General features: G+C 39.2%; 3 gene segments (V, D, J or C); all 3 read left to right on the top strand.

Moving 5' to 3' along the window:
* Window positions 1-107: 107 nt before the first annotated feature.
* On the top strand, window positions 108-717 carry LOC114565082 (T cell receptor alpha variable 14/delta variable 4-like; the record flags this gene model as incomplete). The annotated part of the segment is given in 2 exon segments: window positions 108-307; window positions 398-717. Coding segments are annotated over 2 exon segments (438 nt in total), but the record flags the coding sequence as incomplete, so codon positions are not given.
* Window positions 718-5,787: 5,070 nt separating this feature from the next.
* On the top strand, window positions 5,788-6,543 carry LOC114565080 (T cell receptor alpha variable 38-2/delta variable 8-like). The segment is given in 2 exon segments: window positions 5,788-5,927; window positions 6,015-6,543. Coding segments are annotated over 2 exon segments (453 nt in total).
* A 14,788-nt stretch (window positions 6,544-21,331) lies between these two features.
* On the top strand, window positions 21,332-21,941 carry LOC114565081 (T cell receptor alpha variable 14/delta variable 4-like; the record flags this gene model as incomplete). The annotated part of the segment is given in 2 exon segments: window positions 21,332-21,531; window positions 21,622-21,941. Coding segments are annotated over 2 exon segments (438 nt in total), but the record flags the coding sequence as incomplete, so codon positions are not given.
* Window positions 21,942-22,945: the final 1,004 nt, after the last annotated feature.

The raw sequence follows: 22,945 nt of genomic DNA, 5'->3' as shown, positions 1-22,945 counted from the left end.
GACTGAGCCAACATGGGGCGAACGCTCTTATTGGGTGAGCTAGAGGCCGCCTCTCAAACACAAAGTTAAGGAATTTTAAAGTAAGAAAAGGAGAGAGGCACAACATGTGTTAGGTGTAAAGTAGTCAGTAGGGGGAATAACCCAGGGCTGTGATCAGGTTCCTCCTTCTAATCCACCACCTTAGTGTTGATGAAGACTAAACAGAGAGATCACAGCCTTCTTTATACTTGCTGTAGCTCAGAGTTACTCCACACTGCAGATATGAAGCCTCTGTTCATCTCAGTGTTGCTGGCTGCTATGAGCCTTGGTATGAACACAACTCTGTTTCTTTGATATCAATCCAACATTGATATGATTCTTTAACAGCACACTGATTCTGTTTGTTGCTGTTTTACAGAATGCAGAGCACAAAAAGACAACGTGCTGCAACCAGAAGGAGATGTGACTGGTACTGAAGGAGAGGCAGTAACACTTGGCTGTCTATATAACAGCAGTTCAACTAGTAATAATCTCTTCTGGTACAAACAGGATGGAAACAACAGCCCCATATTCATTCTGAGCCGCTTTCAAGGGGATGAAGGGAACACACCAGACGAGTTCAGGGAGAGATTTTCATCTACACACAATTCCAAGTTAAGATCAGCTCCTCTGAAGATCCAGAAGCTTCAGCTGTCTGACTCTGCTGTGTACTACTGTGCTCTGAGGCCCACAGTGACAGGAAACACCAAAACTCTGAACAAAAACCTCTGGAGCAAAGACAACACAATACTCCACAACATCCACCAGAGGGAGTCACACACTGTAGGTTATCCCGGTGACAATTGAACCTACTAAGCACCCCCCGGACAATTTGCACTACCCTACCCCACCAATACTGTGCTATTTATTTATTTACAAATGTACATACTGTAATTACATCTGTACATAGCCATATTCTACTGCTCTTCATAATATTCATCCTGCACATATACTTATTCTTACTACACTTATGTTACCACACTGCACATAACTGTACATACTGTACATATCTGTCTATATGGTGCATTCAGAATATCCATATTTATTCGGTTTTTCTTATTATATATTCTGCTCATACATTGCATATAGCTATATTATTCATACAACTATTATAGTGTCACTGCTACTACATTGCACATACGTGTACATGTTGTTCATACACTGTTCATATTACATAGCCATATTTATTCTGCTCTTATAACACTGCAATATATTTCTTGTCCTGTCTATGCACCAGTTGTCAATACTTTGTATATCACATTGCACTTTTCTGCTTTTTTGCACTTCTGGTTAGACGCAAACTGCATTTCGTTGTCATTGTAATTGAACTCTGCACAATGACAATAAAGTTGAATCTAATCTAATCTAATCTAAAAACGTTGGATGCAAGGAAAACACAATACTCCACAACATCCACCAGAGGTAGTCACACACTGATAAACTTTGATATTTTTCATCATGTAATCTAGAATCACTTTATCGAGAGAGTCAGGGAGGAGCTGAGCTGTTACTGAACTATAGAAGAGAGAGGAACTTCTATATTCAACAGAGATCAATACACAAACCATCAACATTACCTTCATTCAACATGCTGTCACTGCAGCATTGTGTGTTTTCTCTGATGTTTCTGTCCATCCTCACAGGTAAGTTAGATTATACAGCATGAAAAGGTTTCTGTGTATCTGAATGCGAATAATCTTTTTAGACTTTTACATTTAATAACAGTTATCTCTTCCTCTAGGTATCAGCTGTGAAGAACTCACTCCAGTAGAGACAAAAAGAACAGTTAAGAAGGCAGCTCTGTTACTCTGTCCTACAGATACTCCAAACAAGCGCTTGGTGCTGATTATTTCTACTGGTATCGACAATATCCAGGAAAACCACCAGAGTTTCTCATCTTTCTCGTGGGAACGCAAAATGCTGCAAACTCTGGACTGTCTGCTTCAGTGAGTGTGAGTGAGGATAAAACCAAAATAGATCTGCTGATCTCCTCAGCTAAACTGTCTGACTCTGCTCTGTACTACTGTGCTGTGAGGCCCACAGTGACAGCAAACCCACAGTCTCTGTACAAAAACACAAGCTGACACACTGACAAGCTTCTGGAAGACTTTTACACTTCTACACTGTTGTACTGAACTTTGTACCTCCACTAGAGGGCAACATTATCAAGTAGGAGGTGCACTACTTCTGCACTGTGTTCAACCATTCAGTCAATAATAAGTGCTGCTGTGAAGAGAACAATTCTCAGACTGAATGTTGAACATCAGCTAGTTTCTCCTGTTGATATAAACCTTGTTGTAGAGATGGAACATTGGCTGTGGATTATTATTGCTGCTCTTTTCTTTGGTAAGATACAAAGAACAACATGGTTTTATTATTTTCTAAAGATTTATATGAACTGCAGTTCAGAGCAGAAATCTCTGAACATTTGAGCTGTTTCTGTCCAGAGTAACAATGTACAGCTGACATTTTCCACTCTCTTCTCCTCTCAGTCTCATGAACAATGTTAGTCTAATGACTTCATTTTCTCTACTTGTTTCAGGAATCATAGCTGGAAACAGCATCTCTCCTGTAAAACCGCATGAAGTTAGTGAAAGAGAAGGAGAATCTGTTAAACTCAGGTGTGACTATGAGACTAATTCCAACGATGTCTTACTTTACTGGTACAGACATCATTCAGACCTTCAGGCACCTAAGTTTATACTCTGGAAAGGTGAAAGAAACATTAGGTCTGAATATATCCCAGATAAGCGATATGAATCTCAAACAACAGTGAAATCAACTGAACTGACCATAACGAGACTAACCCTGGCAGACACAGGTCTCTACTACTGTGTTCTAGAAACACAGTGATACAAAGTGTAGAAGAGGCTGTACAAAAACCTGAACACAGATATCTGACTACTCTTCAAAGAGGAGGGAAGTGGTATTCAAACCACAGCTTCATATCAGATGGATTCTGATTATTCCAGTTTTATCAGAGTCCCTGTGGTTACAGCTGCTAATGTAACACTGTGGGAGGATTCACATGAGCAGCAAATCCACATCAATGACAAACTAACTGTATGATGGTTCAAACACAAGACACCATGATAACAAATAAGTGTTCACTGACTTACCTACTAAATCCTCTTCAAACCCTGTGGGCCATTAGGCCACAATGAGCTCCTTCCATTGTTCAACATGTTGATCTGCATCCCAAATAGACACTGAAACATTAACTGATAAAACTGAAATCAGAAGAACTCGGTAGAATCACATTTTTACCGCCAACGATTTTACTAACTTCATGAAAACAGAAAACAGAAGCTTCCCCAACAATTCCACCATCTTTGAATTTGACTTTAAATGGCTGCAGAGGAACAAAAGATACTAAACTGTTACTTCATATTCAAGAGACATTCTGAAAAAAGCATAAAATGTAAAATGTTGAAACATTAAATCTCAATTTACTTTCAGACTTTCTAGAAAAAAATGTATGGGCGTTTTCACATCTGAAAGTCCGAATCAAGGTCCGGACCAAGCTTCATGTTTTTGTTACTGTGTGTAAACTCTTCTTAGAATCAGAGGGTTTTTAGACAACTCCACAGTATTCAGAATGAGCGCTTCTGTTCTCCTTAAACTTGTAGATTCATGTATGATAACAATTAATAGTAATCACTGCTGTAAAGGTATTAAAGCTCAAATAATGTAATAAAATATAATGAAACAATATGATTCCCTAAGCCCTTTCAGTATTTTTTGGAGAAAACAGTTTACATTATGAAAGTAATGTTGAGTAAAAGTTGCTTCTTCAACCCTGTCCCTGCTAGCCTGGGAAAACCCTGACGAACTTTGAGATTTGATCTGTAAGTCAGTCTGGCCAAGAGCCCATTCAAGCCTATTTCCAATTTTTCCAAATCGAGATCAGCCTCCAAAGTGCAGTGACCCGTTGATGCCGCTGTCGCTGCTACGTCACCCGGATCGTCGGTCTGATTGGTTGAAGGACTATCCAATTGCACCCAGAGGTATTTGAGCGGCGTCTGTTGGTGACGCTCCTTTGGAAATGGACTGTGAATGAAGCTTCCCCAGAACCACTCTCATTTACAACTGAGAATATATATATATACATACATATATACATACACACTTTTGTCTTTATTTGTCTTAAAATAATTCTTAATGACTTATGGATAAATATGGAAGATTTAAAAAGGTCTTACAAAAATCAAATCCAAGAAAGAAAAAGAAAATCAATACACATTTACTGCCTTTTAATTGAAATAGAATATATGGTAATTTGTCCATGCTAGTATTGATTGTGTTATATACATTTATTATATTTCAGTGTTGCATCAGCAGAGGGCAGCACAGACCACCCAATAAATCAGGAGTTCTGAAGCTTTCTTCAATAATGTTCCCCTAGGGGGACACGTACCCCCATTTGAGAACCAATGCAATAACGGAGGTGTAGAGAGGAGCTTCTTCTTTTTTTAAATAGAAATAGCTGTTCTCTTCACACATAGGCTCAATCGGATATTATACAGACTTAAGCTAAAGAGCGTTTAATGTCTGGTCCAACTGATTCAGACATTTACGTTCTCACATGCAGCTGCTCTGGGTAATGTTAGAGACGTTGTGTTAAAGGGGCTCAGGAGTCACCTAGTTTTAGTCACAGTGGAAGGGTTTGGAGTTGTTTGAAGACAACTTTTGATGTGGCTGGGGTGAGTAATAGAGGTTGACCGATATGGGGTTTTTCTCTGGCCGATGCCGATGCTTGATGATCTTTAGAAATCAGGGTCAGACGATGGCCGATAAATGCTGCCGATTTATTTTGACCGATATCAGGTCGATATGTGCTTATTTTTAAACCTCTATTTGAAATATAAAATGTAACACTAATAATTAAGATACACAAAATTTCTCAATAAAAGCATTTATTGAACACTTCACCATTCTATACTTGTCTTATCTATACTTAAATTAAAAATGTTTAATGTAAAAACATATATTGTATAAATAATGTATAAAAATATATTAAATAAATGAAACAGGTAAGAAGAAAATAAACTTTGTGAAAATAAACTTTTCAATGAAAAAATAAAGTTTAGTGCACATATTTATCAATACTCTGAGATCACAAATCTGCAAACAATTTTAACAATAGTAGTGCTGCACACAGCAGCAACCAGCAGCATTTCTTTGTTTTAGGTCTGAAGAAAATGTATAACACTTGAACACAAAAGAAATCGGCTTGATATACTCGGATATCGGCCGATGCCGATTATGTAATAAATGTCAAAAATCAACCTCTAGTGAGTAACCAAAGTATAGTAACATATTGTTAGTAATTAATGATGACCCATTTCGAGTAACTTGCCCAACACTAGAGACGGGGGCCAACTGGTCCAAAAGGTTGACGTTTAGATTCAGCAGAAGTCTGCAGCCACGCTGACATCGCTTCTAGGGTCAGCTGTGAAGAAGTTAACTCCTGGATTGACAATATCTAGGAAAACCACAAGAACTCTGAGCTGTTAATCAGTACAAGACCAGCAGAGTCTCAGAGATTAGACACATGCTACTCTTTTAAACTGACTGGATAAAATCACGGTGAGGATCTTCAGATCTCCTCTGCTGCAGTGACAGACTCTGCTCTGTACTACTGTGCTGTGAAGCCCACAGTGACAGCAAACACACAGTCTCTGTACAAAAACCTGACAGCTCCTCCATGAACTTTTACACACTTCAGCTCCTCCTTTTGGTGGCTGATGTGCTGTTGAGAGTTCCTCAACAGATGATAAAGAGGAAGGACCAATGATGTGAAGGCCCAGATCCATCAGAGTATCAATGCTCTTCCTCTCTCTCCTCCCCTCTCACTGCAGACATGAAACACTGGCTGACTAACATCCTGATTCTGACTCTCTGGCTAGGTAACTATTTAAACTACTGATTGTTCTCCTTTAATCAATCATCTCTAGGGATTCATCTCTTCATCTGCATTTTCTCTTCTTCCCCAGAGTGTAAAGGAGAAGACAGAGTGACCCAGCCAACAAGAGATTTCATTACTACTGAAGGAGAGACAGTTACTCTTGACTGTACATTTGAGACCAGTGCCACATTTCCCTATTTGTTCTGGTACAAACAAGAAGTCAATGATTACCCAAAGATGCTGCTGCGACGTGTAAAAACAGATAATTCTAAAGAGCAAGAGAGAGTTGATGCAACAATCAAGGATAAGTCCTTTCCTCTGAAGATCCAGAAGCTTCAGCTGTCTGACTCTGCTGTGTACTACTGTGCTCTGCAGCCCACAGTGACAGGAAACACCAAAACTCTGTACAAAAACCTTTGGAGCAAAGACAACACAATACTCCACAACATCCACCAGAGGGAGTCACACACTGTTAAACTTCAATATTTTTCATGATGTAGTCTAGAATCACTTCATGGAGAGACTCAGGGAGGAGCTGAGCTGTTACTGAACTATAGAAGAGAGAGGAACTTCTATATTCAACAGAGTTCAATACACAAACCATCAACATTACCTTTATTCAACATGCTGTCACTGCAGCATTGTGTGTTTTCTCTGATGCTTTTCTCCATTATAACAGGTATGTTAGATTTTGCAGCTTGAAAAAGTTTTATTCCAATAACATATGAATGTGAATCATTAACTACGTCTGTCTCTACATGAAATAACATAATTATCTCTTCCTTTAGGTATCAGCTGTGAAGAACTCACTCCAGCTGAGAAGGAAAAGATCAGTTTAGAAGGCAGCTCTGTTACTCTGTCCTACAAATACTCCAAACAAGCTGGATATAATGATTATTTCTTCTGGTATCGACAATATCCAGGAAAACCACCAGAGTTCATCATCTTTCATTTGGGATCGCAAAATGAAACAAACTCTAGACTGTCTGTTTCAGTAAGTGAGGATAAAACCAAAATGTATCTCCAGATCTCCTCTGCTGCAGTGACAGACTCTGCTCTGTACTACTGTGCTGTGAGGCCCACAGTGACAGCAAACCCACAGTCTCTGTACAAAAACACAAGCTGACACACTGACAAGCTGCTGGAAGACTTTTTTCTACACTGTTGTACTGAACTTTGTACCTCCACTAGAGGGCGACATTATCAAGTAGGAGGTGCATTACTTTGCACTGTGTTCAACCATTCAGTCAATAATAAGTGCTGCTGTGAAGAGAACAATTCTCAGACTGAATGTTGAACATCAGCTAGTTTCTCCTGTTGATTTAAACCTTGTTGTAGAGATGGAACATTGGCTGTGGATTATTCTTGCTGCTCTTTTCTTTGGTAAGATAGAAAGAACTCATGGTTTTATTTTTTTTTAAAGATTTATATAAACTGCAGATCAGATCAGAAATCTCTGAACAGTTGATTTGTTTCAGTCCAGAGTAACAATGTACAGTTGACATTTTCCACTGTCTTCTCCTCTCAGCCTCATGAACAATGTTAGTCTAATGACTTAATTTTCTCTATTTTTTCAGGACTAATAGCTGGAAACAAAATCTCTCCTGTAGAAGATGAAGTCAGTGCAAGAGAAGGAGAATCTGTTAAACTCAGGTGTGACTATGAGACTAATTCCAACGATGTCTTACTTTACTGGTACAGACATCATTCAGACCTTCAGGCACCTAAGTTTATACTCTGGAAAGGTGAAAGAAACATTAGGTCTGAATATATCCCAGATAAGCGATATGAATCTCAAACAACAGTGAAATCAACTGAACTGACCATAAAGAGACTAACCCTGGCAGACACAGGTCTCTACTACTGTGCTCTAGAAACACAGTGATATAAAGTGTAGAAGAGGCTGTACAAAAACTTGAACACAGATATCTGACTACTCTTCAAAGAGGAGGGAAGTGGTATTCAAACCACAGCTTCATATCAGATGGATTCTGATTATTCCAGTTTTATCAGAGTCCCTGTGGTTACAGCTGCTAATGTAGCACTGTGGGAGGATTCACATGAGCAGCAAATCCACATCAATGACAAACCGACTGTATGATGGTTCAAACACAAGACACCATGACAACAAATAAATGGACACTGATTTACCTACTAAATCCTCTTCATACCCTGTGGGCCATTAGGCCACAATGAGCTCCTTCCATTGTTCAACATGTTGATCTGCATCCCAAATAGACACTGAAACATTAACTGATAAAACTGAAATCAGAAGAACTGGGTAGAATCACATTTTTATGCCAACGATTTTACTAACTTCATGAAAACAGAAAACAGAAGCTTCCCCAACAATTCCACCATCTTTGAATTTGACTTTAAATGGCTGCAGAGGAACAAAAGATACTAAACTGTTACTTCATATTCAAGAGACATTCTGAAAAAAGCATAAAACGTAAAATGTTGAAACATTAAATCTCAATTTACTTTCAGACTTTCTAGAAAAAAATTTATGGGCGTTTTCACATCTGAAAGTCCGAATCAAGGTCCGGACCAAGCTTCTTGTTTTTGTTACATTGTATACATTTGATCCGGTAAGTTTCGGTTTCACACTGCAGTTATGCAAGCGCACTGAAGATCTATCTCTGACAAAACAATGACCTGCTGTCATGACATACTCGAGCTGCGTCTCCAGACAGTTATAATTGATTGGTTTGTAGTATGGAAACGAACCCAGAGTTCGGGTACTAAAAACTTTAGAATTTTTTTCCACCGAACTGAACGCTACCAAAGAGAAGTAACAAGACTGTAGGTTAAACTCGAGAAAAGAGGCGAAACAGAAAAGACAAACAAAATTGCCACTCAGCTGGCGATAGTTCTATTTATTTATTTACGATGTGAAAAGAGCGTGAATTCAACATTAAGTTGTTACATTTCAATATTTTAGGCTGTGGATGGTGTTTACTTCATTAATGTGTTTACTGTGTTAATGCACTCAGAATCAGAAAAGCTTTATTACCAAGTACATTTTTAACACATATAAGGAATTTGTTTTGGTGTTGTTGGTGCATGTCACACATTCTCTAAATAGAATATAAACAATATAAGTAAAGTATAAATATATGTACACAGTATACAATATGTATTAAATTAAAAATAAAATAATAAAAATAAAATAAAAGATAAAAGATGGGAGTAGAGTTCAGTTCGGGATTCGGCAGAATCTTAAACAGTTCGGTATTCGGTCGAACCCCAAAAATCTGGGTTCAGTGCATCCCTAGTTTGTAGATGGGCTTCCCCGTCCTCTCGTATCTTCTCTCTGTGTTGGAGATTTTTCAACTGACTGCTGCTCTCTCCTACTGACTGCTGCTCTCTCCTACTGACTGCTGCTCTCTCCTACTGACTGCTGCTCTCTCTACTGACTGCTGCTCTCTCCTACTGACTGCTGCTCTCTCCTACTGACTGCTACTCTCTCCTACTGACTGCTACTCTCTCCTACTGACTGCTGCTGCTCTCCTACTGACTGCTGCTCTCTCCCTACTGACTGCTGCTCTCCCCTACTGACTGCTGCTCTCTCCTACTGACTGCTGCTCTCTCCTACTGACTGCTACTCTCTCCTACTGACTGCTGCTCTCTCCTACTGACTGCTGCTCTCTCCTACTGACTGCTGCTCTCTCCTACTGACTGCTGCTCTCTCCTACTGACTGCTGCTCTCCCCTACTGACTGCTGCTCTCTCCTACTGACTGCTGCTCTCTCCTACTGACTGCTGCTCTCTCCTACTGACTGCTGCTCTCTCCTACTGCCGTGCCTCTTTTTGTTTTGTTGTGATGTTGAGAAGCAAGACACGGGAACTTTACACCACTTAACAAGTAAAATGCTTATGTATCCTCTGCTCTGATAACCGGCAGCTTTCTGCTCTGAGCGCATTCACCATCTCTCTACACACTAAGCACAGAGCTATTCTTGAAAGGACCTTCCCCGGTCTTGCAACACAAGGAGAGCCTGCCAGAGCTTCTTGTATTTGGTCCGGAAGTCCGAACCATCCAAAAAATGCTTCCACACTATAAACGGACCGGATCATGATTCAGTTTGGTCCGGACCGAGACCACCTCTTCATCGGACCAAAATTTGGTCTTTTGATCCGGATCGTAGTCCGAAGCACCTTTCTCACCAGCAATTTTGGTGCGGACCAAACTCAAAAGTCTGGACCTAATGAGGTAGGTGTGAAAATGCCCTAAAAGGCATGTACAGGTTCAGTACCATTACCACCTTTTATACGTTCAAGAACAAAGTGAATCTGCACCAGCTGTAAAACAGGAACCATGTCAGCTGAAATCTACAAAGATCACTTCATACAAGACATGTTACACTAGGAAAGGAGAGAGGCACAACATGTGTTAGTTGTAAAAGTTGCCAGTAGGGGGGAATAAAAGGGCTGTGATCAGGTTCCTCCTTCTAACCCACCAACTTAGTGTTGATGAAGACTAAACAGAGAGATCACAGCCTTCTTTATACTTGCTGTAGCTCAGAGTTACTCCACACTGCAGATATGAAGCCTCTGTTCATGTCAGTGTTGCTGGCTGCTATGAGCCTTGGTATGAACACAACTCTGTTTCTTTGATATCAATCAAAACTCTGAACAGCCTGTTCAAAAACCTTTGGAGAAAAGACAACACAATACTCCACAACATCCACCAGAGGGAGTAACACACTGTTAAAATACAGTTTAGTTTATGAGACAGTCTGGATTCTTTTCACTAATGAAACACAGTTGTGATGAAGACTTGAAGAAATGAAACTAATTCAACATCTGAGTCTCCTCCTACTGACTGCAGAGGTGGCTTCATCACAGAGAACTGTTTGATTCCAGCTGGGAACATCAGACCAAACAACTCACAAAACTTATTTATCCTGAACATTCAAAACAGAATTTCACCTCTACAGACATGGAAACACTCACTGTAATTCTGTTCTGCTTCACTCTCATAGGTATGTATGTTGTTGATTATAAATCCTGAAATACAAAGACATTTTCAAAGTTTTACAGATCTAGTTCAGATTTTAGATGGAGTTCAAAGTTACACATTTCAAAAATAAAATCTAGATATCATCACTTTATCACTAATAAGTGTGATGATTTTTTCAAATCTAATGTTGGATATGTGACTTTGGAGCAGAAGTGTAAATCTAACATGATGTTTTCCTCACTAGGTAACACGATGGAAGACGATATTACTGCCAGCAGTGCTGAAGAGTTTTCATCAGAGGGCCGTAGTGTTACTCTGTCCTGTACCTATTCAGTTAAAGCTGATAATCTCCAGTGGTATCGACAGGATCCTGGATCAGCTCCTCAGTTCCTTCTCCTGATCACTGATACAAAACCACCTTCAGTAGTGGAAGCAAAACCTCCTCACCCTCGACTGACTGCTACACTGAATGAGGAGAGAAATCAAGTTGATCTGCAGATCTCCTCAGCTAAGATGTCTGACTCTGCTGTGTACTACTGTGCTCTGCAGCCCACAGTGACAGGAAACACCAAAACTCTGTACAAAAACCTTTGGAGCAAAGACAACACAATACTCCACAACATCCACCAGAGGGAGTCACACACTGTTAAACTTCAAGACAATGACACATTGTTGAGAGATCCCCAACAGATGATGAAGAGGAAGGACCAATGATGTGAAGGCCCAGATCCATCAGAGTATCAATGCTCTTCCTCTCTCTCCTCCCCTCTCACTGCAGACATGAAACACTGGCTGACTAACATCCTGATTCTGACTCTCTGGCTAGGTAACTCTTTAAACATACTGATTGTTCTCATTTAATCAATCATCTTTATTGATTCATCTCCTCCTCTGCATGTTCTCTTCTTCCCCAAAGTGTAAAGGAGAAGACAGAGTGATCCAGCCATCAGGAGATGTCATTATTACTGAAGGAGAGACAGTTACTCTTGACTGTGCATTTGAGACCAATGACACATATCCCTCTTTGTTCTGGTACAAACAAGAAGAAAATGATTACCCAAAGATGCTGCTGCGACGTGTAAAAACTGATAATTCTAAAGAGCAAGAGAGAGTTGATGCAACAATCAAGGATAAGTCCTTTCCTCTGAAGATCCAGAAGCTTCAGCTGTCTGACTCTGCTGTGTACTACTGTGCTCTGCAGCCCACAGTGACAGGAAACACCAAAACTTTGCACGAAAACTTTTGGAGCAGATACAACAGAATACTTCACAATATCCGCCAGAGGGAGTCACACACTGTTGAACTTCAATATTTTTCATGATGTAGAATCCCTTTATGGAGAGACTCAGGGAGGAGCTCAGCTGTTACTGAACTATAGAAGAGAGAGGAACTTCTATATTCAACAGAGATCAATACACAAACCATCAACATTACCTTTATTCAACATGCTGTCACTGCAGCATTGTGTGTTTTCTCTGATGTTTCTCTCCATCCTCACAGGTAGGTTAGATTATGCAGCTTGAAAAAGTTTTATTCCAATAACATCTAAATGTGAATCATTAATTGAGTCTGTCTCTACATGAAATAACAGTTATCTCTTCCTTTAGGTGTCAGCTGTGAAGAACTCACTCCAGTAGAGACAGAAAAGAACAGTTTAGAAGGCAGCTCTGTTACTCTGTCCTAAAGATACTCCAAACAAGCTGAATATAATGATTATTTCTTCTGGTATCGACAATATCCAGGAAAACCACCAGATTTTCTCATCTTTCACTCTGGAACGGAAGATGAAACAAAGTCTGGACTATCTGCGTCTGTAAGTGAGGATAAAACCAAAATGATTCTCCAGATCTCCTCTGCTGCAGTGACAGACTCTGCTCTGTACTACTGTGCTGTGGAGCCCACAGTGACAGCAAACCCACAGTCTCTGTACAAAAACCTGACAGCTCCTCACTGAACATATACAAACTTCAGCTCCTCCTTTTATTGAACAACAGTGCCATCAAGTGGACACTGAGAACATAAATCACTGAAAAAATGCAATATTTCATTGTTTACACTGATTATTCGTGCTTACAACTTCATGAAAAGATGTAATCCAGTTCATTGTTGTTGTGAATCTTAACTCGTTTAGACAGAAAAAGTTATTTTTCTCTACAGTTTGTGTTTGTCATTGTTGATAAATGTTACTTAACAGCATCCTGTTGTCTTTCCAATACAATCTTTGAAACTCATGACAATAATTTAAATATGCTAAATGCAATGTAAATGTTTAGAGTCCCTTAACCAGAGGCGCAGCCTTGAGTCACACATTTGATGACTTTAGATACTACTCAAAAAGAAAAGACTTGCAATTCCACTTGGACTTCAACACCAATGACTCATGAATTCACTTGGACTTGAGCCTTTTGACTTTAAAGACTTGATACCTTTCCCCAAACTGAAAGAGGAGAAAGTATATTATTTTAAACGTGTTTGACAAATAAACTCATTTCTGTTTATTTCTTGAATAAACTAATATATGTTATATACAATCAAAGTCCATGGATTGTCTGCTCAGTGTCTCTCTCTGTATTAATTCGTTTTAATGGATTTTACTGCTTTTTATTGTTTTAAAAGTTGCTTAATTTAGCCTCTGCTATATCTGATTCTGGGCTAATAAGCCTGAGCTACATCTACCTCCGCCTGGAGCCTGGGCTAACAAGCCTGAGCCTGCCTCATCCTTCCATGTGGAGCCTGGGTTAACAGGCCTGAGCCACATCTACCTCCGCCTGGAGCCTGGGCTAAAAAGCCTGAGCCATCTGCAGCAGGGCACCTTGAGCCACCACTATCTCATTTGGTTTTGGTCTTCAACTTCAATCTGCCTGGGGTTGTTCCTAAACTTCAGGGTTTTCTTGCTTTGTACAATCTTTCACTTTCACTTAATGAAAAGCAATGCTTGGCTTCAACATTTGAAACGCAGGAGACTGTTTCAAAATGTAGCGTGAAACGAAGATTGATGATTGTTCTACTTTTACTTATATCTGGAAATGTGCAACCAAACCCTGGACCTGAGCTGAAATGCGTCCAGACCCCTGCTGATTCCAAATCAATGCCTGGGTTAAAATTTGTTCATCTTAATGTACGCAGCTTATTACCCAAGATGGACATGGTCAAAATTTGGGTGAAATCGACAGATGCAGATATTGTGATCATTTCTGAAACATGGTTATCCAAATCTATTTCTAATGATGACATTGCCATGTTTGGATACAATGTTTATCGTACAGATAAGCCTAAAAAATGTGGTGGCATAGCCATTTATTTAAAATCAAGATTTGATGTATCAATTGTTCTATCTGAATCTATTTCTAAGCAAATGGAGTTTTTGGCTTTGAATGTAGAAATAGTTAAGTCCCTGTCTATAACTGTCGCGGGGTGCTATAGGTCTCCATCTGCCATCAAGGAAGCATTATCATCCTTACAGTATCTTTTGTCAAAATTAAATTACAATGAACTCTTATTGGCCGGAGATTTGAATTGGGATTGGCTAAATGCAGTTTTTGGTGAATTCAAATCCTTCTGTGACTCTATTAACCTTAGCCAGTTGGTCAACCTACCTACAAGGCCAAACGTAAAGAGTCCTAATAATTGTAATTGTAAAATTGATTGTAAATAAACATGCTCCCATTAGGAAATTCAGAGTCAAGGGACAAGAGACCCTTGGTTTTCTCCAGAATTGTCAGAGTCCATCCATCAGCGCAATGTGGTATGGGCTAAAGCCAGAAAAGGCAATTCTTCCTCTGATTGGTCTAATTTTAGGCATTTAAGAAATAAATGTACTTCTCTTATCAAGAAGGCTAAATCAGAATATTACTTATCTGTCTCAACAGAAAACCTCAACAATCCACAGAAATTTTGGAAAGTGATAAAGTCTCTATCGGTAAATAGAAGACCTCAGGCTCTTCCAAAATATGTCTTAAAAGACGCTGTCCCTGTCTACGATAGGACCGAGGTCTTAAATAGCTTTAACAACCATTTCGTAGCTTCTGCTTCTTTGTTTGACTCCACAGGAGTGGCCCCTGTGACTTCCTGCAGAGAGCCTCAAATGTCTTCTGGAGAGTATTTTAATTTTTTTCCTTTTACTGTGCAGGAAGTGCATAAAGCTCTCAAAACATTAGATCATAGGAAACCAAACGGACCGGACTTGATAGAGCCCTACTTCTTGAAAATAGCAGCTGATTATGTAGCACAACCTCTTACGGTCCTGGATAGCGAGGTGATCCAGCTGTTTTAACTAATTACAGGCCAATATCAAATTTGTGTGTTTTGTCAAAACTTCTTGAATCTCTTGTTTGTGATCAACTTAAAGAGTTCCTGTACTCTAGTGACCTACTCTCTAAACTGCAATCCGGCTTTAGGAAAAAACACAGCACCATCACGGCTGCTACAAAAGTGATAAATGATATACTTGTTGCTCTTGATAAAAAACAATATTGTGCTTCCCTTTTTATTGATCTGTCAAAAGCTTTTGACACTGTGGATCATGTTATTTTAAAGCATAGGCTTTTAAGTCTGGGACTGTCTAATCATGTTGTTTCCTGGTTCACAAATTATTTGAGTGACAGGACCCAGTGTATTAAATGTGATGGTCTGTGTTCTTAATTTTTGAATGTCCACAAGGGGGTGCCGCAGGGTTCTATATTAGGACCCCTCCTGTTCATCATGTATATTAATGATTTAGGAAAAGATGTTTCTGACGCTAATATGCATTTTTACGCTGATGACACAATAATTTACTGTTTTGGATTGAACCCTGCCAAAGCTGTAGAATCTCTGCAGAAAGCGTTTGATGTGGTCCAGCACACACTTATCCAGCTAAAACTGGTTCTTAACACTGAAAAGACCAAACTAATGTTTTCAAACACTAAGAAGGTCCCTCAATCTACTCCCTTAGTGTCCACTCTTGAGGGAAATGTCATAGAGATGGTTCACACCTACAAGTACCTTGGTATTTTGCTTGATGACTCCCTGACTTTTAAGCCCCATATAGATAATCTTGTAAAAATGCTTAAACTTAAATTGGGATTTTCTTTCGTAATAAATTCTGTTTTTCTTTTGAGGCAAAAAAGCGCCTTGTTAATGCAACATTTTTATCTATTTTAGACTATGGAGACCTGTTGTACATGCCTCTGCTAAATGTCTCCATAAGATTGACATTGCATATCATGCTTCTCTGCGGTTCATTACTAATTGTAGGGTTTTGACCCATCACTGTGAACTATATTCTCGAGTGGGATGGCCTTCTCTGTCCTCCAGGAGGCTGGGTCACTGGTATACTTTCATTTATAAGGCCATGCTTGGTCTATTGCCATCCTACATCTGTAACTTAATCTCACGGAGGAGTGTTGGCTCTCATTGTTTGCGTTCGAATGATCTTTTGTTGCTCGCTGTTCCACTTGCCCGTACAGAACTGGGAAAAAGGGCTTTTGTTTACTCAGCCCCCCACACATGGAACATGTTGCAAAAAAGACTGGAAATTGACTGAATTACTTTCATTGAGCGCTTTTTAAGTCCAGATTGATAACACTTGAGTCAATCCTTTGTAACGGTTTTTCATAATGTGTATGTAATTGTATTGTTTGTTTGAAACTCTTTTTTGCTTCTTGGCCAGGACTCCCTTGAAAAGGAGGTTTTTAATCTCAATGGGACTTTCCTGGTTAAATAAAGGTAAAATAAAAAATAAAAAATATTATTAATTCCCAGCAATGCGATATTTCATGAACACATCATTGCCGGATCCACTATAACCCAACCTGACAGACCCGGAGAAGCATGAAGAAGTGAAGTTATGTGGCTGAGTGCCAGTTGGAAATTATGATATTTCTGTTTACATATAAATACAATTTTGTGTCCAACAAAAAAATAATTGCAATATGCGGGTCAAAAATTACAAATGGATATGCAACAACTTCAAACTTCATTTAATAGTTGAAGTGGCACAAAGAACGGTAAGTAGAGGCTGAATCATTCATTAACAGAGGTGCTATGTTGGCCATTAACGTCTATTGTTGTGGGTTCCCTCCTTAATTCATGAGTTGATGTTCACCCAAAATGAGATGACCAATCGACTGCTGACGTTATAGCAGCAAAAGCGCTGGGTAACGTAAAGTTACTCCTTTCATCTAAAGAAAAGATTTCCAACTCTATGCGATCCAGTTGGTGTGTTTTGGACCTGAGCTAAAGGTATGTTTATTCAAAATTTTATTTTCTCTTTCACACATGCATTTACAGATTATTGATGCATAAAGTAAGTGACTACCTTTACTACCGTATTTTCCTGACTATAAGTCACTCCGGAGTATAAGTCACATCAGTCAAAAAATGCGTCATGAAGAGGCAAAAAAACATAAGTTGCACTGGACTATAAGTCGCATTCATTTAGAAATTTATTTCACAAAGACCAAGCACAGACATTTAATCTGGAAAGGCAAGTTATTCAACTACACAATAGCACACAGAACAAAAGCTGAATAGGTGTCCTGTATGTTAACGTAAGACATTAACAGTTATTCAACTACACAATTGCATAAATAACATACCTGGGAGGCTGAATAGGCTAAATTAACATAACAAGCCAGCAAGTCCAACAAGCAAGTTACCGGTAAGCAAGTTCACTGAGCTCCCGATCTCATTTCACATGAGTCCATTGAATTCTTCATCCTCGGTGTCGCTTAAAGTGATGGTTTGGAGTAATTTCACCCTAGGGTCCTTTGCACCATGACATTGAGCCAAACAACCCCCCCAGAAGCTTTTTTCACCTGGGTCAAACATTGGGAGATTTAGCGTAGAGTATTAACAGAGAGAGACTAACCTATCAGGCGTGACAAGCGGGACGCTAACCCGGGTCTCCTGGGTGAAAGTCCTGTTTGACCCATCTGCAGTAATTCTCCCTTACATACTACTCGTTAAATCTCATCTAACTGCAGCTCTTCCCAGTGCGTTACACAAACACGCTGAAAGGTGCCTTTTTCGTTGCATCAGACGCTGACAGCCACTGTCCAAACGTCCTTATTTTACGAGTTTGGAATGAGAACTGGGCTGGTATGTTCTTTGCCTCCCCTTTCGAATGCAACGTTCAAATTACTAGACAAAAAATTATATCTTGAGAAAAGTGGATTTTGAGGGGTATAGCTCCATAGTGTGTTATGTGTATGACATGTATATGTATAGTTGTGGAGTATTTGACCATTTATTTCTGTAGCCTCTTGGCCAGTACATGTTTGTAAATGAGAAGTTGTTCTCAAACAGTTTACCTGGATTAATAAAGGTTTTAAAAAAAAAAAAAATAGAGTCCCATTCATTCTGCACTGGCCTGTGAGCGCCCCCTATATAGAAGTCTGGTGGAACTGCAACCAGTTCAGAAGCCGGAAGTAACAAGAGAGTGGAACTTCTTCCCTTATTAGAAATTCTTTGCCTTTACCTAGAAGAGTAACAGAGAAGTGAAAATCCAGAGCTACGAGGAGACAGAGAGACTCAGGGAGGAGCTGAGCTGTTACTGAACTATAGAAGAGAGAGGAACTTCTATATTCAACAGAGATCAATACACAAACCATCAACATTACCTTCATTCAACATGCTGTCACTGCAGCATTGTGTGTTTTCTCTGATGTTTCTTTCCATTCTATCAGGTATGTTAGATTATGCAGCTTTAACAAGTTTATGCAGAAGTTTAATCCCAATATCATCTGAATGTGAATCATTCATTATGTCTTTACAACATGAAATAAAGTTTTCTCTTCCTTCAGGTGTCAGCTGTGAAAAACTCACTCCAGTCGAGACAGAAGAGAACCGTTTAGAAGGCAGCTCTGTTACTCTGTCCTACAGATACTCCAAACAAGCAACTGGTAGTGATTATTTCTTCTGGTATCGACAATATCCAGGAAAACCACCAGAGTTCATCATCTTTCACTTTGGATCACAAAATGCAACAAAATCTGGACTGTCTGCTTCAGTGAGTGAGGATAAAACCAAAATAGATCTGCAGATCTCCTCTGCTAAACTGTTTGACTCTGCTGTGTACTACTGTGCTGTGAAGCCCACACTGACAGGAAACACCAAAACTCTGTACAAAAACCTTTGGAACAAAGACAACACAATACTCCACAACATCCACCAGAGGGAATCACACATTGTTAATCTTCAATCAAAATATAGTCTAGAATCACTTTATGGAGAGACTCAGGGAGGAGCTGAGCTGTTACTGAACTATAGAAGAGAGAGGAACTTCTATATTCAACAGAGTTCAATACACAAACCATCAACATTACCTTTATTCAACATGCTGTCACTGCAGCATTGTGTGATTCCTCTGATGTTTCTCTCCATCCTCACAGGTAGGTTAGATTATGCAGCATGAAAAAGTTTTATTCCAATGACATCTGAATGTGAATCATTTATTGAGTCTGTTTCTACATGAAATAACAGTTATCTCTTCCTTTAGGTATCAGCTGTGATGAACTCACCCCAGTAGAGACAGAAAAGAACAGTTTAGAAGGCAGCTCTGTTACTCTGTCCTACACATACTCCAAACAAGCGGAATATACTGATTATTTCTTCTGGTATCGACAATATCCAGGAAAACCACCAGATTTTCTCATCTTTCACTCTGTGGCGGAAGATGAAACAAAGTCTGGACTGTCTGCGTCTGTAAGGGAGGATAAAACCAAAATGGTTCTCCAGATCTCCTCTGCTGCAGTGACAGACTCTGCTCTGTACTACTGTGCTGTGAAGCCCACAGTGACAGCAAACCCACAGTCTCTATACAAAAAACCTGACAGCTCCTCACTGAACATATACACACTTCAGCTCCTCCTTTTATTGAACAACAGTGCAATCAAGTGGACACTGAGAACATAAATCACTGAATAATTGCCATAATTCATTGTTTACACTAATTATTTGTGTTTACAACTTCATGAAAAAGATGTAATCCAGTTCATTGTTGTTGTGAATCTTAACTGTTGTTTAGACAGAAGAACACAAGAAAGATATTTTTCTCTACAGTTTGTAGTTTTCATTGTTGAGACAGAACAGACATCCTGTTGTCTTCTCAATACAATCTTTGAGACTCATGACAATCATTTAAATATGCTAAATGTGATGTAAATGTTTAGAGTCCCTTAACCAGAGGCGCAGCCTTGAGTCACACATTTGATGACTTCAGACACTACTCGAGAAGAAAAGACTTGCAACTCCACTTGGACTTTAACACCAATGACATCACTTGGAATTGAGTCTTTTGACTTGACACTGTAGACTTGATACCTTTCCCCAAACTGAAAGAGGAAAAAAGTCTATTATTTTAAAAGGTGTTTGACAAATTAATTAATTTCTGTCTATTCTTGAATCAACTAATGTTATTAATTCCCTGCAATGTGATACTTCATGAACACATCATTGCCCAAAAGATCCACCATATCCCAACCTGACCACAGAGAAGCATGAAGAAGTGAAGATATGTGGCTCAGTGCCAGTTGGAAATGAAGATAATTCTGTTTACATATAAAGGCTATGTGGTGGTCAACAAAAAATGGATTGCAATATGAAAAACATGCTGGTCAAACATTTAAAATGGATATGCAACAACTTCAAACTTCATTTAATAGTAGAGTCACAAAGTACGTCATGGCTGAATCATTTCATTAACAGAGGTGCTATGTCGGCCATTAACGTCTATTGTTGTGGCTTTCTTGGGTTCCCTCCTTAATTCATAAGTTGATGTTCACCCAAAATGAGATGACCAATCGACTTATAAAGTAAATGGCTACCTGTTGCAATCTGCTGACGTTATAGCAGCAAAACCGCTGAGCAAGTTTAACGTTTCTCCCTTCATTTAAAAAAAGAAAAAGATTTCCGACTCTATGTGATCCAGTTGGTGTGTTTTGAACCTGAGATAAAGGTTTATTCAAACATTTATTTTCTCTTTCACACATGCATTTACAGATTATTGATCCATAAAGTAAGTGACTAACTTTACTACTAACCCTAGAACTCTAGGACCTATTTGTGACAGACTGACACAATATCATTGTTTTTGTTCTTCTTTTACATTTATATTTTTATGTCATTTAGACATAAAACATTATAAAAGTATTAGAGTGCAGAGTCAGAGTTAATTATTTCTTCTACTTTACTACTAGTTTAGGCCTCGAAACACAACCTTTTTTTAAAGATTATTTTTCTGGGGCTTTTGTTTTTTTTCAAGTGACATTGGATAGACATGAAAGGGGGAGAGATATGGGGGATGACACGCAGCAAAGGGCAATAGGTCGGATTCAAACCCGAGCCACTGCAAGACTGAGCCAACATGGGGCGAACGCTCTTATTGGGTGAGCTAGAGGCCGCCTCTCAAACACAAAGTTAAGGAATTTTAAAGTAAGAAAAGGAGAGAGGCACAACATGTGTTAGGTGTAAAGTAGTCAGTAGGGGGAATAACCCAGGGCTGTGATCAGGTTCCTCCTTCTAATCCACCACCTTAGTGTTGATGAAGACTAAACAGAGAGATCACAGCCTTCTTTATACTTGCTGTAGCTCAGAGTTACTCCACACTGCAGATATGAAGCCTCTGTTCATCTCAGTGTTGCTGGCTGCTATGAGCCTTGGTATGAACACAACTCTGTTTCTTTGATATCAATCCAACATTGATATGATTCTTTAACAGCACACTGATTCTGTTTGTTGCTGTTTTACAGAATGCAGAGCACAAAAAGACAACGTGCTGCAACCAGAAGGAGATGTGACTGGTACTGAAGGAGAGGCAGTAACACTTGGCTGTCTATATAACAGCAGTTCAACTAATAATAATCTCTTCTGGTACAAACAGGATGGAAACAACAGCCCCATATTCATTCTGAGCCGCTTTCAAGGGGATGAAGGGAACACACCAGACGAGTTCAGGGAGAGATTTTCATCTACACACAATTCCAAGTTAAGATCAGCTCCTCTGAAGATCCAGAAGCTTCAGCTGTCTGACTCTGCTGTGTACTACTGTGCTCTGAGGCCCACAGTGACAGGAAACACCAAAACTCTGAACAAAAACCTCTGGAGCAAAGACAACACAATACTCCACAACATCCACCAGAGGGAGTCACACACTGTAGGTTATCCCGGTGACAATTGAACCTACTAAGCACCCCCCGGACAATTTGCACTACCCTACCCCACCAATACTGTTCTATTTATTTATTTACAAATGTACATACTGTAATTACATCTATACATAGCCATATTCTACTGCTCTTCATAATATTCATCCTGCACATATACTTATTCTTACTACACTTATGTTACCACACTGCACATAGCTGTACATACTGTACATATCTGTCTATATGGTGCATTCAGAATATCCATATTTATTCGGTTTTTCTTATTATATATTCTGCTCATACATTGCATATAGCTATATTATTCATACTACTATTATAGTGTCACTGCTACTACATTGCACATACGTGTACATGTTGTTCATACACTGTTCATATTACATAGCCATATTTATTCTGCTCTTATAACACTGCAATATATTTCTTGTCCTGTCTATGCACCAGTTGTCAATACTTTGTATATCACATTGCACTTTTCTGCTTTTTTGCACTTCTGGTTAGACGCAAACTGCATTTCGTTGTCATTGTAATTGTACTCTGCACAATGACAATAAAGTTGAATCTAATCTAATCTAATCTAAAAACGTTGGATGCAAGGAAACACAATACTCCACAACATCCACCAGAGGTAGTCACACACTGATAAACTTTGATATTTTTCATCATGTAGTCTAGAATCACTTTACAGAGAGACTCAGGGAGGAGCTGAGCTGTTACTGAACTATAGAAGAGAGAGGAACTTCTATATTCAACAGGGGTTTTTCTCTGGCCGATGCCGATCTTTAGAAATCAGGGTCAGACAATGGCCGATAAATGCTGCCGATTTATTTTGACCAATATCTGGTTGATATGTGCTTATTTTTAAACCTCTATTTGAAATATAAAATGTAACACTAATAATTAAGATACA

The sequence above is a fragment of the Perca flavescens genome, chromosome 12, assembly GCF_004354835.1.
Source record: "Perca flavescens isolate YP-PL-M2 chromosome 12, PFLA_1.0, whole genome shotgun sequence".
Lineage (NCBI taxonomy): Eukaryota > Metazoa > Chordata > Actinopteri > Perciformes > Percidae > Perca > Perca flavescens.
This window is presented reverse-complemented; position numbering and strand designations above follow the sequence as displayed.